The sequence below is a fragment of the Corvus brachyrhynchos genome, unplaced genomic scaffold (genome assembly GCF_000691975.1).
Source record: "Corvus brachyrhynchos isolate BGI_N302 unplaced genomic scaffold, ASM69197v1 scaffold34, whole genome shotgun sequence".
Lineage (NCBI taxonomy): Eukaryota > Metazoa > Chordata > Aves > Passeriformes > Corvidae > Corvus > Corvus brachyrhynchos.
The window spans coordinates 7,528,909-7,544,710 of NW_008238126.1; the positions used below are offsets into that span (position 1 = coordinate 7,528,909).

General features: G+C 41.6%; 1 protein-coding gene across 11 annotated transcripts in view; it reads left to right on the forward strand.

Moving 5' to 3' along the window:
• The window catches only part of FGGY (FGGY carbohydrate kinase domain containing), a 257,963-nt gene that overhangs the window by 207,076 nt on the left and 35,085 nt on the right, over positions 1-15,802 (forward strand). For all 11 annotated transcript variants that reach the window (XM_017733516.1, XM_017733514.1, XM_017733509.1 and 8 more), the window contains 4 exons: positions 3,918-4,025; positions 7,300-7,361; positions 12,504-12,651; positions 13,983-14,057. In XM_017733516.1, the coding sequence (XP_017589005.1) occupies positions 3,918-4,025; positions 7,300-7,361; positions 12,504-12,651; positions 13,983-14,057 (393 nt within the window). The remainder of the gene's footprint in view (positions 1-3,917; positions 4,026-7,299; positions 7,362-12,503; positions 12,652-13,982; positions 14,058-15,802) is intronic.

A 15,802-nucleotide genomic window follows, 5' to 3' on the forward strand; every position in this document is an offset into this window, starting at 1 on the left:
TGCTGCATTAATTGTGCAGAGATCACTCTCACCTCTAGCAGAGGATATCCTCTCTGTGTTTCAGTTTCACTCTATATAGGAGATAATAACTGTTACTATGTCTCACAGTGGGAGTGTGTCACAGGAGGAATTTCAGTTAAATGGAAGGCAGAAAATCTTGGGCTCCCTTTGAATTTGTATTTTAACTTCCAGAGAAGGATGACATCTCTTATTTGCTTTAAAAACAAAAATCAATTGCCCATTAATCTGAAACACATGTTGTTTTTCTACTAAAAAGATTAAGGATTTTCTTAAGCTCATTAAAGGAAAAAAAAATAATGACATTGATCCTCCTATACCGCCATAAGAATGTCTGAAGGCAATTGAAAGCTGTAAAAGAGATGTGGTGTTAGTGTAACCAAAATAGCCCTGAATCTGGCAAATTGTGCTTTTCTTTTCTTCTGGGTTCTGCAGCAAACTTTGCACTGTTTCTCCAACCTTATGCCTCTGTCTAGTCGTGTGTTTTAGTGGGATTGGGTGGGATGTATACTCAAACAGAATTAGGACTTTTTATTATGAAAATACAAATGCCAGCTGCGTGGCTTGAAAGATTTAATCACCGTCCAAATATTTCAAGGAGGGGAAATGGAAACCATTTGCTGTTTCTGATGCATATAGCTACAGGAGGATGCTCACCCTGTTGCTTCTCAAAGATTGTGTGTCTGTTTTGGGGAGTTTGTTATTCCCAGTTTTCCTCCTTTCCATGTGCATCAAAGCCCAGAGTCTGCAAAATGTGAATTAATCTCCTTAAGTGAAAGGGGGAAATGGGAAATCTGATGATGCCCTATCATCAGTAAAGCCCAACATGACAGCCCTTGTTCTTTATTCCAGTTAAAAGTTCCCACAGCAACAAAACTGATAACCAAGTGCCCCGCTGGCTTTATTCATCAGTGTGGCAATTCCCAATGCCCTCGTTTGCTGTGCTCATGTGTTGAAAGTTTGCTGGAATGTGTACAAACGGTACTTCAGTAGTAAGAGGATAGGAAGGTCTCAGTGTAATGTGAGAAGAGCCAGCATGGAAATATCCTGTCCTAAATTCCTGTGACTGTCCAAAACACTAGGTCAGAAGTACTGGCTGCAGGGAGAATTTGGTCTTTTAATTAATCTAAACATCTTGGTGTTGTCAGACTTACAGAACAATTTGGTAAATTGTGGACTAATGACAGAGAAAAGGTGTGGGTTTTGTTTTTTATTTTATAAACTCTATTGTCCTTCTTGATGTTTAGACTTTCCCCTGATTTCATAAAGCGTTTTGATGCCTTTAATGTCTTTTGGCTACTTGGTTTTTTCAGAGACACAGCAGATTTTCAGCTTGATCCCTTTGGCATAACCAGATTTTTCCTTCGGCAGGCTGCAGAACACTGCAAGGTTTGCTGCATCACAAATATTTTGAGATAAGACTTCAAACCCCCAGGCCCCTTCTGCCCTACATGTTCTTTGTCACCTACTGAGACACTGTGCTGTGTCCATAGCTATAGGATGGGAATGAGTTGGGATGTTTGGGTTCTCCCCATGCTTCCATCACTAGTTCAGAGCAGATACTGACTGGTAACTTTGACCACATGCTGCATTCTCAGTAAGGTCAGTGAAATGGAATTGGTCTAAAAATCAGTTTGTTTTAGGATTTGCTTTTTGTTGCACTTCATTTTGTTATTGAAATCGTAAAAGAAGGCTTGCCCCATCGAGGTGATGAAAACTCAAAGCTGTATTAATTTGTAGTTTTAAGAGAAAACAAAACAAAACCAAATGTCCTTGCAATGTTTTTGACGTAGCTTCGTCCACTTGGAGTCATAAATGCCTTTGTAAATTCAGTGCAGCTATTCTTGCTCTAATGGGTTTAGTCAGCCAAAATCTTGCACAGACACACAGACACACGTGTGCACATACATCTGTAGGGAGAGTAAGTCAGGGCATTAGAGCTGACACGGGAGAACCAAGCAGGATTCCCAGATTTGTTAGATGTGTTCCTGAGAGAAACCAGCATTTCTTGACACTGTGGTGATGGATTTTGAAAAACAAATTTTTGTTGTTTTGTTTTCCTACTTAACTTCCCGACAAGAATCAGCTGTACTCTAAGTTTATGGCTTGAGCAGACTATTGTTTGTGCAGCAACCTCCCTGCTGCTGTATTTACTAAACATGTGTGATGCACAAATGCCAGTAAACTGCATCTTGGAGCATATTCCCTAGTTGCTAGTAAAAACTGCCTTTAAAGTTCAGCCTGTTTAAATATAGAGAGAATGTGCATCAAGTTTAACAGGAACAGGCCTGAATTTTTAATTATTCTCAAAACTATTTTGATGTGAAGTCCAGGCTTTATTGAATTCAACAGCAAACATTGAGCATCCTTCAATGGGTCTAGAATTTTGCTATTGAGGAGCGAGGTCTAAATACAAAAAAACCCCATTGTCCCATTGACTAAGACCTCTGGTTTTGCTCTTCAGCATTGGAAACACACAGACTGATTTTGTTAGGCAATTAGTTCTCTTGTATCCTTCTCTGCTAGTAGTTCCCACTTTCTAGAACACACAGTTGCAGATTTAGCCATCATCAGTGGGAAGTGCAGCATAAATCATGGGATGGTGTAGGACTGCACTGCTGTTCTCTTTTCCCAGTGAAATCATGGCTGTGTCTAACTTGGGTATATATATGTGGTCCTGGAAGAGGAGGAAACATGGATCCTGCTTCCAAGAGAAGCAGGTAACCTGGCAGGGCATGGATGGCCTGTCTCCTCCAGCCCCTGCTGCAAGAATTCCATGTTCAACCAGTGGGGAATTCACAATTAGTCTTTGGAGCAAGTGCTGGGACCCAAGTTCCACCATCTCAGTTTCTGGTGCGTGCTGGGCCTTACTTGCTAGACTGGAGAGTGTTACTTTCTGCAGAACCAGAAAGAAGTCTAGAAAGTCTGTCTGGTCTATTGAAAGTGGAACCACTTTGTAAGAGGAAGGAAAATGCCCTCCACCCTTATAAACTGGTAATTTGCATCTTCTGAAGCAGAGAAAGGAAATGAAGCAGTGTCTCCCACATCCTGAGTGGTCTAACCACTGAAGCAGGGAGTGCAGGGGCCGTCACTGTGCCGGGGCTGTTTGTGTGCAAGTGGTAGAGCACGGCCCTGCTCCGTGCCTGGGAGCCAGTGCTCAGATAGCTGCCTGATCTGCCCTCACAAGTGTGAAGCAAGGAGTGGTTTGTGGAAAGCTAAGCCTAAGTAAGGGGCAGAATCTGGTGTTTGCCCAGGCACGTTTCCTATTGAACCCAGGCAGATCCCAGCCCAGGTCTGCAGCTTCTACCCGAGGCACCCAACTCTCCTGGCAGTGCTGTGAGGGCACTGGAACTTGAGGTTCCACTCCCAGCCTTGGGAGCTGATGGCAGACCTCAGGGGACATCACTGTCCTCTGTCAGCAGGATTCCTTCCTGATTCTGAACTCTCCAAATGTACAGGATGGGTGCTCTGGACGCTCTTATTGGCAATTGCATTGGCTGTGTTTGCTGCTGACAATCAAGCAGAGTGTTGTATCCTACTCGTCACTCTAAATAAGGCCTTTTTCTGGAGAAATGAGGCAGTTTCCCTCCCCCTGTAAAATACAGCTCCTATTCCTGAAATTTCACACTTTCTGTTTGGCCTGGTCCAGCTGTTCTGTCAGTGGGGATGAGTGGGGGCAGGTGTGTCTTGTCAGCAAAAATCATGTAAATGGGGGAACACATTTCTCCACATTTTTTTAGAGTAAATCTCTACCTGTACATCTCCACTTCCATTGGTAACTCCAGAGGAGGAGCAGGAATTGTCTCAGTACTGGACTCTGATAGCTTCCAAGCTTTAATTGTGGAGTTCCTACTTTGACAAGCGCTTTAATTCACCAGAGCTTTCTGTTGCTTTTCCAGGTCAGTGAAACCCCCATTTTTGTGCCTGGTGTTTGGGGACCATATTTCTCTGCAATGGTACCTGGATTGTGGTTGAATGAGGGAGGCCAAAGTGCTACAGGAAAACTGGTGAGTGTTTGGAGCCACGGACAGGTCTTGGGATACCATCACTGGCAATTCAGACCTGAAACACCTCTGAAAGATCATGGGATGTACTAGGCTGCTGAAAGCAATTAACAATTAGATGAGTGTTACGTCTCTTACATAATGTTAATTTGCATATAGATAGGGGATTACATACAGGGCACGTCTTCCTTTTATGGTGGTGGTGGTGGTGGTGATGGTTATTGTAATTATCTTACAGGCAAATAGGCTTCATTCTTTACTTTAGCAGGAGGCTGAAACAGACTTTGAGATGAAGAAATATGAAGAAATAGATATTGTATTATATAGATCAGTTGTGCTCATTTATGACCATAAATGAAAGATGTATGGACAGAATAGTAATAACAGCAACATATTATTCCATCACCTCAGTTCTCTCCTCCCTACAAAGAGTCTACCACTATTAGGTCAATCTAATTTACCAACAAAAATTAAAGCCAAGCTGGGTTCATTAAAAAATTAATTTTCTTATTTACAGGAAGGCAGTCAGAACTAAAACACTGATATCAACTGCAAAGAAAGGCTACAGGTACACAACAGTATTTAGGCTCGAGTCCAAAGGTGTCAGCAAGAGTTCAGTAACCGCTTAACCCTGGAGCTTCTGGGGCTCCCTGTGGCATCTGGCCCAACCTGTGGAAACACTGGCTGCCCTCAGGGCTGACCTGCAGGGCCTCTGGAGAGGCTGCAGGAGACAGGCCCAGGCCTGTGGGCGTCCTCTTGGAAAGTCCCAAGTGCACGTGGGTTTGGTCTGTCACCAATTGCAGCTGTAATCGCTCTCTGACTCAGCACCACCCACCTCTTTAAAAGCATGGAGATGGGAGTACATGGCCAGGAAATGCATTGGGGCATCACTGCATTTATACATTCCATATGGAACAGTCACTGAATGAGAGGCACAAATCCTCCTGGATGGGAAAGCCTGGACACACCCCAAACTGAGCTGTGAATGGGGATCCCTTCTGTGCTCCCTCCTTGGCCACGTCAACCTGACATTCCTCTGTGTCACAGCTTCAGTGGCACAGTCATTCCTCCTCCTGCAGCCTGTCTTTCCACCCCATCTCCAGCCCATCCTTAGCCTTGTGGCTAAAAACTGCTTTTGCAGCAGATGGGATGTGTGTGCTTTAAATTTTTCAAGTTGAGGCTGGGCTAGAACCAAAAAGTGTCCCATTTTACAAATAACTGCTACAACCAGACATAAAATGAAACAATATCTATATAAAATAATAAACATATGCTCATAACACCACCATTTTCCAAGCAAAATGGCAAATCTTGTGTGTTGCTTTGCAAGAACACTTTTGAGAGGGAAGGTTCTGTGTGCTGAATCCCAAGCAGGTAAATACACTTATCTAAGCTCCAGACAGGATACAGCCAGTCAGTAGTTTTTCTTGGCTGGTTCACAGTGGTTCCACACTTAAAATGTACAATGAGAGTTAGGGCTTTTCAAAAAGATGATTTTTAAAATCCTTTCCTTTCTTGTACCAGAGAACAAGACATTTCTGAATCATTAAAGAAATTACTGGAAAAAATGAATGGTCTTGTTAGGACCCATAGCAAAAGTCAGTTTGAAGCACTGTGAGGAATATTAGGGAAAGTGTCTTATTAAAGCACTTTTGGAATATCCCATGTGATTTTCTTGAGGTGGTATGAACAAAAAACACATAGGGAGCCATGGGAGGAGACAGTGCCATGTGCACTGTGCAGGGTACATTGCATTTATTATCTCTGTCATTTCAAAGCTCCTGCTTCCTCACACCTAAAGTTTTCTGAAAACAAACAAAAAATAAGGACATGTTTAGGGATTCTTTCCATTGCTTGATCAATGCCCCAAGGTGAATTATTTCCATAAAATTTGAAGTCTGATCAAACATCTTAAAAGTAAAACTGATACAGTTCCCTTTAAAAAGTTCTATTTTTTTTTGATACAGCTGCAAAAGAAACCAGTTGGATTTTGAAAACTGTTTTAGATAGAGTGCAAATGAAGAATTAAGAAGTCCCTCATTCTGAAAATTCTTGTTTAGCTGTATATTTAATGGGGTTTTACACTGTATTTTCAAAATTTATAAGAAGAAAGATACTGCACAACAAAGGATGGCATGACATCATTACAAACTGTGAAATAAAAAATAGCAGAAAAGGGTTTCTAGGTGCATCCCTCATGTGGCCATGGCTTGAATTAAGGGCATTTAAATATCAAACTTCATAACTCCTGTAAAAGTTTCGTGTAACAGTGTTTTCATAGCACACACCAATATGTGATACTCATTTACAGATTTAATTCTGAATTTAGGAGCTGCCCTTGTGTTCTGAAGAGATGATGCAGGATTGCAGAGTTCAGGCCTGAGCTGTGTTTCTGGTGCATTCTGGTTTGAACTCTGTCTTTGATGCCAATCTCAGGAAGAACAGACATGTATTATTTTCTTTGCTATGTTCCCGTGTGTGTATTTTTCATTATATGGTTCAGGACTATGGTTTGTGCTGTTAAAGATTAAATACTAATGTGATTTGCTGCCAGTAAGTATTGCCAAATACACTCAGTGCTCTTGAGTAGCTCTAGTTTTGCCTCCTTAGCTTTTACTGTCATCTCTGATGGGATATTACCAAGAGGCCACAAAACCTGCTGAATTATTGTCTTAAAAGCCCATATTATTCTATCTGATACTTTGTTTTGTGAGTAATGGTGACCACTCTGGAGTGGAAGGACAAGCTGATTTATAAATTCAGTATAAGGCAGAGCTTATATTGATCTTCTTTTATAGCAGTAATTGCTTCTCAGGGTATACATTTTGTTTCCTGCAATGAATGTATGAAGCATCTATCAGGATGACAACACACCTTGTGTTTTATCATAACAGTGTGATAGAGAAAGATGTAGGGGTTTGGGCCAAGAAGATGCTTCTGGTAGAATTCCAATGAGGATATCTATGCAGAATTGGAGAGACAAGAGGACAGGAAAAAAGTCATCCTTTCACCTTGCTCTCCTGACTGAGGAGCTGCATGCTTAGATTTTGGCCTGGGTTTGGTGCAAAGTTGGTTGTTTTTCTTAGTGTTTATATGCCAAATCCTGAATGTCAGTGGGAGTTTTGCCATTGGCTTCTCTAGGTCTAGGATTTAACACTTCATGAGTAATTTAGAAGCTCTTTTGTCTCTTTTAGAGCTATGATACTGCCTTTCCCTTTTCCAGGACTGAATTTTTAAGATGTAATCATCCCCAAAATGTTGCTTTTCTCTTTTTCAGATCGATCATGTGGTGCAAGGCCATGTCGCCTTTCCAGAATTAGAGGCAAAAGCTGCAGCCAGGTCACTGTTTTATTCCTTTATCACATCCCTGCCTTACAAACTGATGCACACTGTATTCCCAGTAGTGTCCTCATTCTGAATCAGGGGAATTAACAGTCTGGTAGTGGGCTGGAAGTATTTATGAAGACTTTCCAGGTGATTGCTCAAAAAGAAAAGGTTTAAACTCCCCTCGGATACCTTTGGCATATCTAAGTAATGATATTAACTTTTTGCTTTTCAGCTTTTCTGTCCAGGCCAGGGTATTTCTTGATTCCATAGCACCAGCCCTGTTCAGCAGATCTCCATGCCTTGGGCTAATAATGTGTCTTAATTTGTAGGTGGAACAATTAAGGTCTAAGGAGGAGATATGGCTTAATTAGGAATATATTACTCAGTATTTTTGAAACAGTCATCTAAAGGAAGGTGTAGCCACTGTATGAGAAACTCCTGCATGGCAGCACAAATAGAACAGAGAAACCCAGGATGGATTTTCAGACAAAACGTAAAATGGAGGGGTGACTTGGAGGTAACTCCAGGATTCCTTGAACCAGAGGCTGTGTGTGATGTGGAATTTGAGCTTGTTCTGCTTTAGAAGTGGATGAAGACAGTTCAGACACTTCTGTCAGGCCTGGACTTTCTCAAGCTTTTTTGGCTTGGATTCATGCTAAGATGGTTCACATCACTCCCAGAGAGGTCTCAGCTGAACAGCTGGGCATGTTGGATGAAAATGTGATTCTCTTTTAATGTCTTTTTCCTCCTTAGATTAAAGAAAAAAACCAGCAAACTTGGCATTTTCCCTTCAGTTTCTCCCTCTGGTCTGAGAGGCAGGGTCAGTCGTGATAGATGGATTAAGCACGCGTAGTTACAGAGTTAGTTTCAGTCCTCCCCGGGGAGATAAAGCCCTACCTGGTTTCTCTGGATGACCCTTCCTTGCCTTGCAGGGCCCACTGCCTTACTTGTTTGTTAAGAACTTGACCAGGATTCCCAGAAATGTATTGGACTTCATTCAATATGAAACAGATTCATGCTTCCTAGAATTCTCTTTGTTGTTCTCTGCAAAAGGAAATCAGGAAATAAATGCATCTGTGTATGTTTGGAATAAAGATTGAACTGGGTCCTTTTCAAAATTCTGGCTTTCAGGCCATTTTTCCAGTGCCCCTATTTGAAGCACAAACATAAGACAAACAGTTTAGTCTGTAATGCCAGGATAAACCATTTTTTTTTGTGCTGGAAAAATGCCTATTGAGTAGCCTACTTGTGTCTTTTGGGTCTGATGCTGAGCTGACTGACCACAGCTAGTGCCACAGTGCAAAAACTGAGACTGTGATGTGAACAGGACACTAAACACAGAATATTGGGAGTAGAACTCCATATTATCCAAGGGTATGGTGTCATAACTTTGGATTTGAGTCTCCTGCAGTTAGTAAAATGGAGAATAGCACTGATAGTAAGAGTTGTAATGTTTTATAAAAAGAGTGGTAATATTTTATGAAGTTAATTTGCTCAATGGTATTTTTGTAATGCTTTCCAGATAACACTTTCCTAATGAAGCATTGGTATAGCTATAAATTTACTAAACAGTATTAATTCTCTCATCCTCTTTCTCCCCATCCTTCTCAAATATTTGTTAAATTTGAAGAATTTAATTTGAACAAACAAAAATCAAGAACTTTGAAATTTGAACTTATTTTTCCTCCTTATTTTTTCCTGTTTTTACATGGTTCACAAACTTCAGCCTCATCAGAGGTGCAAGTAGTAGCTGCTGTTGGTCCAAACTCTGGATAATGTTTTACTTACATTAAGTCATATAATTAATACACAGAATCCCAGACCGGTTTGGGTTGGAAGGGACCTGAGAGCCCATCCAGTCCCACCCCCTGCCATGGGCAGGGACACCTTCCACTATTCCAGGTTGCTCCAACCTGGCTTTGGACACTTCCAGGGATGGGGCAGCCACAGCTTCTCTGGACAACCTGTTCCAGGGCCTCCCCACCCTCACAGGGAGGAATTACTTCCCAATATCCCATCTAGCCCTGCCCTCTGGCAGTTTGAAGCCATTCCCTATGTCTCCAGGCCCTTGTAATTGTCTCCATCTTTCTTGTAGGTTCCCTTCAAACATGGTGTCTTGTTTTGGAGGGCTATTGGTGATGATAAATTATTTCACTGGAATTCTCAGCAGAATAGTTCAGAGAATTTGGTTTATTATTCTCTGCGTGGGTGTAGGAATTTGAATCCTGTTCAGCCATTGCAAATGAGAGTTCCATACTTTGGTGTGCAGTTCCATGCTGCCTTTGCTTCCCATGCTGGGTGCAGTGCAGTGAAGAGTTAAGCACATGCATGTGTAGCTCATTAAAAAAAGAACATCAGAGGTCACAAATCCGTGCCTCTTGCTTGCTGCTGCCTATCAACTCCTTCTGCTTCCCCAAACCTGTCCTCCCTTTCTGCTGATGCTGCTAAGAAGCAGGTTTGGAGCTGCAGGTCCCTGCTGAGCAGCTGATCTCAGGAGTTTCCCTGTGCAAACTCTCCTTTGCCCACACCAGAGCAGATTTCCAGCTGTGTTTAGCACCGGTGCAGAGATTTGTGGTGACTTGTAAGGGCGTGAGAGGCTCAGACAACCAGCTCTGACCACTGCTGCTGAAGGCCAGGCTTGTGCAACCCTCCCAGTCCTATTCCTGGGTTCTTTTTTCACCCTTCTTTTACTGGAACGGGAGAGGGTTGGATTACAGGAGGATTTTCTGGACAATTTAAATTTAGCATTTGGTCAATCTGGTGGGCAAAATCGGTGAGCACCAAAACTTGGGGTTTTTCAGGCAATTCAGTGAGTAGCAGAAATTGCTGTGATGTATCACTTTTGCTCTTCATCCTACACCTTGTGTACATCTGACATTTAGTCATCACTGCTCTGTTAAATTCTGTACAGGTAGATTAGAGTAGAAAATTTTTAAAAATTAAAGAATATGATAATTTTTGCTTTTAAGTTTAAATAATTCTGTTTTCTAGAGTGACCATTTCTAATCTCTGGAGAAGAAAAGTGCCTAACTGACAGCAAAGTTTCTATGTCCTTTGGCACTTGGTGAAGTGATGTTTCAGGGCAGAATTCCCTTTCCTATAGATGTCAATGTCATTTTCCCATCTAAAGAGAGATCTCCTGAAAAGAAAGCATTGAAGTTAACACACACGGGATCTATCAGCAATTCTGGGATCTTTCTAGCAGAACATAATAATCATATCTGGCAGTTTTCTGTAACTCTAGATGGTTTAGAACCTTTTTTTTCAATTTAGAAATCCGGAATTTTTAGATTTTTTTTCCCTGAAAGATACCTGATGGCATCTTCCATGATTCCTGAACAGATTAAATACCAACCTCTGGTTGCTTTCTGAAGTCGTGTCCCAGGTATGAACATAACTCTGAGCAGACTTGCATTGATTTCTTATTCTCTGCTTTCAGCACAGTTCCTTTTTCATGGCAGCAGCTCCTGCTCAGCTCTGCAGGTCAGAGGCAGCTGCCACTGATACCTTCTCATAGAACTGAAGAGAAAAAGCTCCAGGAGCTGGTGGTGTTATACCGTGTTAAACACAAAGGTGGTAAACCAGGAACTGGAAAGTGTTTGAAGGATTTTGCTGGTCACTCAGTCCAAATGTAGTGCCTTGAACCTTTATCTATATTTAGGAAAAAAAAGGTGAAAAGGTGTGGAAAAAAGTGTAATTCCAAGGTTATGTGGATTTTAAGCGTATTTGGCTCAACTTCAGCCTCCTTTTGTTCAGTGCTTGTGTTCTGACAGAGCTGCACAAATGGCTAATCCTTGTGAGAGCTATCAACCAGGATAGAGATGAGAAAGAAGCTGGGATGTCTGGTGGGTCTGTGGTTGAGTGAAGCTTTCCTTTTTTATCCTTCCCAACAGTCAAGCCATGCCTGAGACTGGAATTAAAATGACTTTATCCTTAGCATGTACTGCTTGTAGTAGAGTCTTTAGGGACGGAGAAAACAGGGCCACTTTTACAACAACGGGAAAAAAGCGATGGTGACCTCCAAATTATCATAATTCAGGTCCAGGAAGACACATAAAGTACATTTTAAAGGACGTGAATAAGGATGTAAATTAGTTATTTTAATGTCTTCCAAGTGTACTTCATTTTGAATGATACCCTCTGATAGTGTACACATGGTAAGGTATAATTGAAAAAACATGCAGCTGAATGGTTGAATGCAAAGTATAAATATACAGCTGCTAGTGGGTCAGAAGTCAAACTAGTAAAGCATATGCCAAATTCCCTTAGGGATCTCATTAGTGCATGATTGAATATACATGTAGAGGCTAAATGAATATCACTGTTTGGGTCTGCAGTGGATGAGACAATGACTAATCAATTGTAATTAGGGTTAGATGCTATTATTGACCCACATGTCTAGAATTAAATGCCCCACTTGGAGATTTCCAAGGAGTTGGAAAATATATATGGGTTTGTTTGTGATAGGATGAGAGTTTGAAAAAAAATATTCAGAGTGTAATTGCAACATTTTTAAAATGGAATGTCACTAGAGTCATTGCAAGCCAAGGCACTGAAGAATTCACCATTAGTCCTAAGTCCAGGAAAAAAGTCTGTTGGATATTGTGGAGTTGGGTGTAGCATCTGAACTTAGATACAGTCATATTTAGGCCCATGTTGAGCTCCTCCCTAAAATAGCAGCCACTCACTTTCTCTCCTCCACCCTTAGTGCTGCATTTTAATCATAACACACATTGAAATAATTATGGCTTAAAAAAGGAAAGCTGTACATCCAGCACTATTGATTAATCAGAGAAATTTTTAAACATTTGCACAGGAATTTGGTTTTCATTTCTGTCTGGAATCCTCCTACTCCTCCCTCTCAGCTGTGGGAGAGGAGCAGCAGCAGCCCCCAAATCTCAAACAGCTCTGGGGACCCTTAGGAGTCAGTGGACAAACTCAAGGTCACATTATCTCCCCTCATCCCGGGAAATTCAGGAATTCTGATGGCCTGTTGAGCACACATGCACAGAGACATCCCTGCAGTGCCATGGCCTTGGCAGGCAGTGGGATTTTGCTGTGCTTTGATGGGGTTCCTGCATTTGATGGTAGTACAAATGTTTTATGTTTGATGAATAACCTCCCCCCTCTTTTCCCAACTTGTTTTTCTTGCAGTGCTCACAGTATATATACATACTTGAACAGTCACCTGGATCTGATTAAGAAATCTTTGCCTGTGGGTTTCCTCACTGTTGATTTACATGTTTGGCCAGATTTCCATGGTAACAGATCTCCCTTAACAGATCTGACACTAAAGGGCATGGTAAGAAACAGCCTGTCTTTGCAAAAAGGTCAATACAGGGTAAAAAAAAAAAAAAAAAGGCAGTTTGGAAGGAGCTTTTCTTCAATTTTGAGCGTACTCCTCCTTAGCTATTTACACTATCCCAAAGGATTTGGGTTTCTTGCTGCATTGCTGATGTTTCAGTAGAAAACCAGAGATCATTGTACTTGAGATATCACTACAGCCACATTAATTTTCTAAAAACATGAGGAATGCTGTGTGTGTCCCAGTACCTTTCCTAGGAATCACATTTCACAGCTCTTGCTGTTGTTATCTCACCTGTGTACCAAATTCTGCGTATTTGTTGCGATGAGTTTCAACACAAATTTGGGTAGACCTGTCTGGGAAAGGAATTAATTACTCTGATGATAGGTGGTTGGTTTAGACAGCTTTTCAGCCCGTGTTTCAGAGTTCAGGTGTTCCTCTTCATGGAATTTACAGTGGTAGATCAGCTCACTCACAAGCAAGGGCTGTGCAGAACTGTAACAGAAGGGTATCGTAAGGGTATAATTGGGTGATACCAAAATACCTGGTGATTAATGCAAAAATCTCCTTCAAAATGGCAAATTGTCCTTCAAGTGAGCCTCTCAAGCTACTCACCAGCACCAAAATCTGCTGTATTTAAGGCTGAGACAGGAAAGGCATAAGCACTGCAGCATGTTTTAAACCACAAATGAGGGAAACATAAAAAAAAAAGTACCTATATATTTTTAGATCCTAATAAAACCTCCATTATTTTATGAAAGAATTATATGCTGCAGCAGAATCAGAATTTCCTTGGTATGATGGCTGTATGCAAATACTGGTAATAGCAACCCATTTTTTCTGTCACAATTATGTCTGCGTTCAGGTCTTGCCTGATATTAATCCAGAGTAACTACAGTGCAATATTGATTTATGTCACAGCAAAGGAGGTTAAGATACAGTATTTAATTATTAATTGTGTTTCAGTGCTAGGGTGCTTGAGAGGGAGGGGGAGAAATGCTTTTAAAAAGTTATTTTTATGTAATAGCATCTTCATATTATTACATTAAATACATTCACGAGCAATATCTGAGTCATAACATAAAACTGTCAGAGTTAATCTATCTCTAATCCCATACAATATGCTGTTTGTTCTTTATTTCTTCACAAGGGGCAAGGATAATTTATGTGGTTCTTCCCCAGATCAGGAATAACATGTTTAACATAACATTATGTGTACAGCTCACAGGAGTAAGGCTTGGAGTTAGAACTTGTTACAACAAGAAGCCATAGAAAATAATGGAGTTTTACTTTGACTGGGTTTTTACATCTTTTTGATCTTTGCACAGGTTGTTGGACTAACATTGTCTCGGGGTCTGGATGAACTTGCCCTTATCTACTTGGCCACGATCCAAGCCATTGCTGTAAGACATTCTTAGTGCATAAAAGAAGAAATTAATTGTCTCGTGTTCTGTGGAAGACTGATCGTTCCCTTCTGCTAACCAGATTTCTAACAATACACGAGTTCACTTAATGGGCTTCTTAAAGGTGCAAGTTACTGTTTGCCCATATTGGTGACCACTCCCAACTGGTGGGTAATCAACAGACTGTGGGGAAGATGCTCCCCTAAAAAATCTTGTCCTTATGGCAATTCTGTAAGCAGAGCTTTTGCCTCTGGTGCAGATGTGAGGGAGGAGGCTGACAGTACAAGGAGCAGTGTTAACATCCCAGCTGTCTAGAGAGAGGCTGAGAGAGGGGGAGAAACGCTTTGGCAATTGTACAAAGGGTACCCTGCGCTGCCCTGAAAAGGCTCAGCTTCAGATTGTTCCCATATCCATGGATTTGCCCTGCCTGCCCAGTGGGTGAGGCAAAGCCCTGTGCCAGGCTGAGCAGGGGAGGGGCTGTGGTTCAGACCCACCAGGGCAGATCTTCCCCCTCGTGTCCCTGCCCCGAGGGAGCAGTCCCAGCCCGTGGCCCTGGTTGGACAAAAGCGGGCAGGGCAGGGAGGCTGGGAATGTCCCTCCCGTTTGCCAGCACGTGGAGATGGGGAATTTTGTCGGAATACCTTTCTTCCTGCCCCAGTTTTTTCTCGAACTCAGGATTTCCAGTTCTTGAGAAGTTTTGAGGTGAAACCCTAGCTCATGGGAGTGGTTTGGAAAGCCTGGCTCAGGGTGTTTCCAGTGGGACGTGCTGTTCCCAGCCCTCTCGTGACCAAAATCCACATCTCTTTAGCATCCTTTCTGCAAATTTTTTATTTTTATTTTTTTAAAAATTTGTTGAACTTGAGGTGTTTTTGCAAAACATGAACAGTCTGATGAATTGGGGAGTTTTCCTGACAAAACTCTGCTCAGCTGGAAGACTTCCAAACTCCTCTCCTGGTTAAACAACAACTTTTCTAGGCTGGGTCAGCCATCTGGGATGGAGAGGGTGGGCGGCTGCTGTAAATTTACTGGGAATTGTACATCTTATGTGTTAACCCTCCCTCTTCAGCAAATAATGAGAATTTAACCCCAGCCTGGGATTCATTGTTGTGAGTTTGGAGCCTTTTGCAGATGAATGTAGCTGGGTTATACCTGATGCTTCAGTATAATCCCACCATTGAAAGAAGAATGTGGAGGAGAGGTTAAACAATGCCAGGGACTGATCCTGCCCCTGAAAGGAACTTCCCAGTCTGGAACAGGTGCCCTGCGATTATCTCGTGCTAACGAAGTGGAAACCTTCTCTGCTGGAAATCCTGGGAAAGTCACCTATTATCTCATTATATGATACAGCTCCAACTTTATTGTAAAACACAAATACTGTCTTGAACAGTAAATTCAGCAGCTGCATATCTTTTGGAGAGCTGATTGGGCTGATTTGATGTAAAAAGGCCATATTGTAGTTTTCTTTTCACTGTAAATTAAGGGAAATTATTTTTTTCCCCAAAGCAGTATTGAAACAGTAACTAAAAAGTAGACAGAGAACATTGGTTTTGACTAGATATATTTACTAATAGCTAATGGGATACCTAGGAAATTAAATTTTCACTCCCAATTTTAGCTTCACTTTTATTGAAGGAAACAGTTGTAGTAATCCTGTACCATTAGCTGTCTTCAATGGGTGCAAGATAAACTTTAAACCTATGTAAAAATCTTGTACAAAGTGTAGGCCTGCCCACAGAATGTTAATC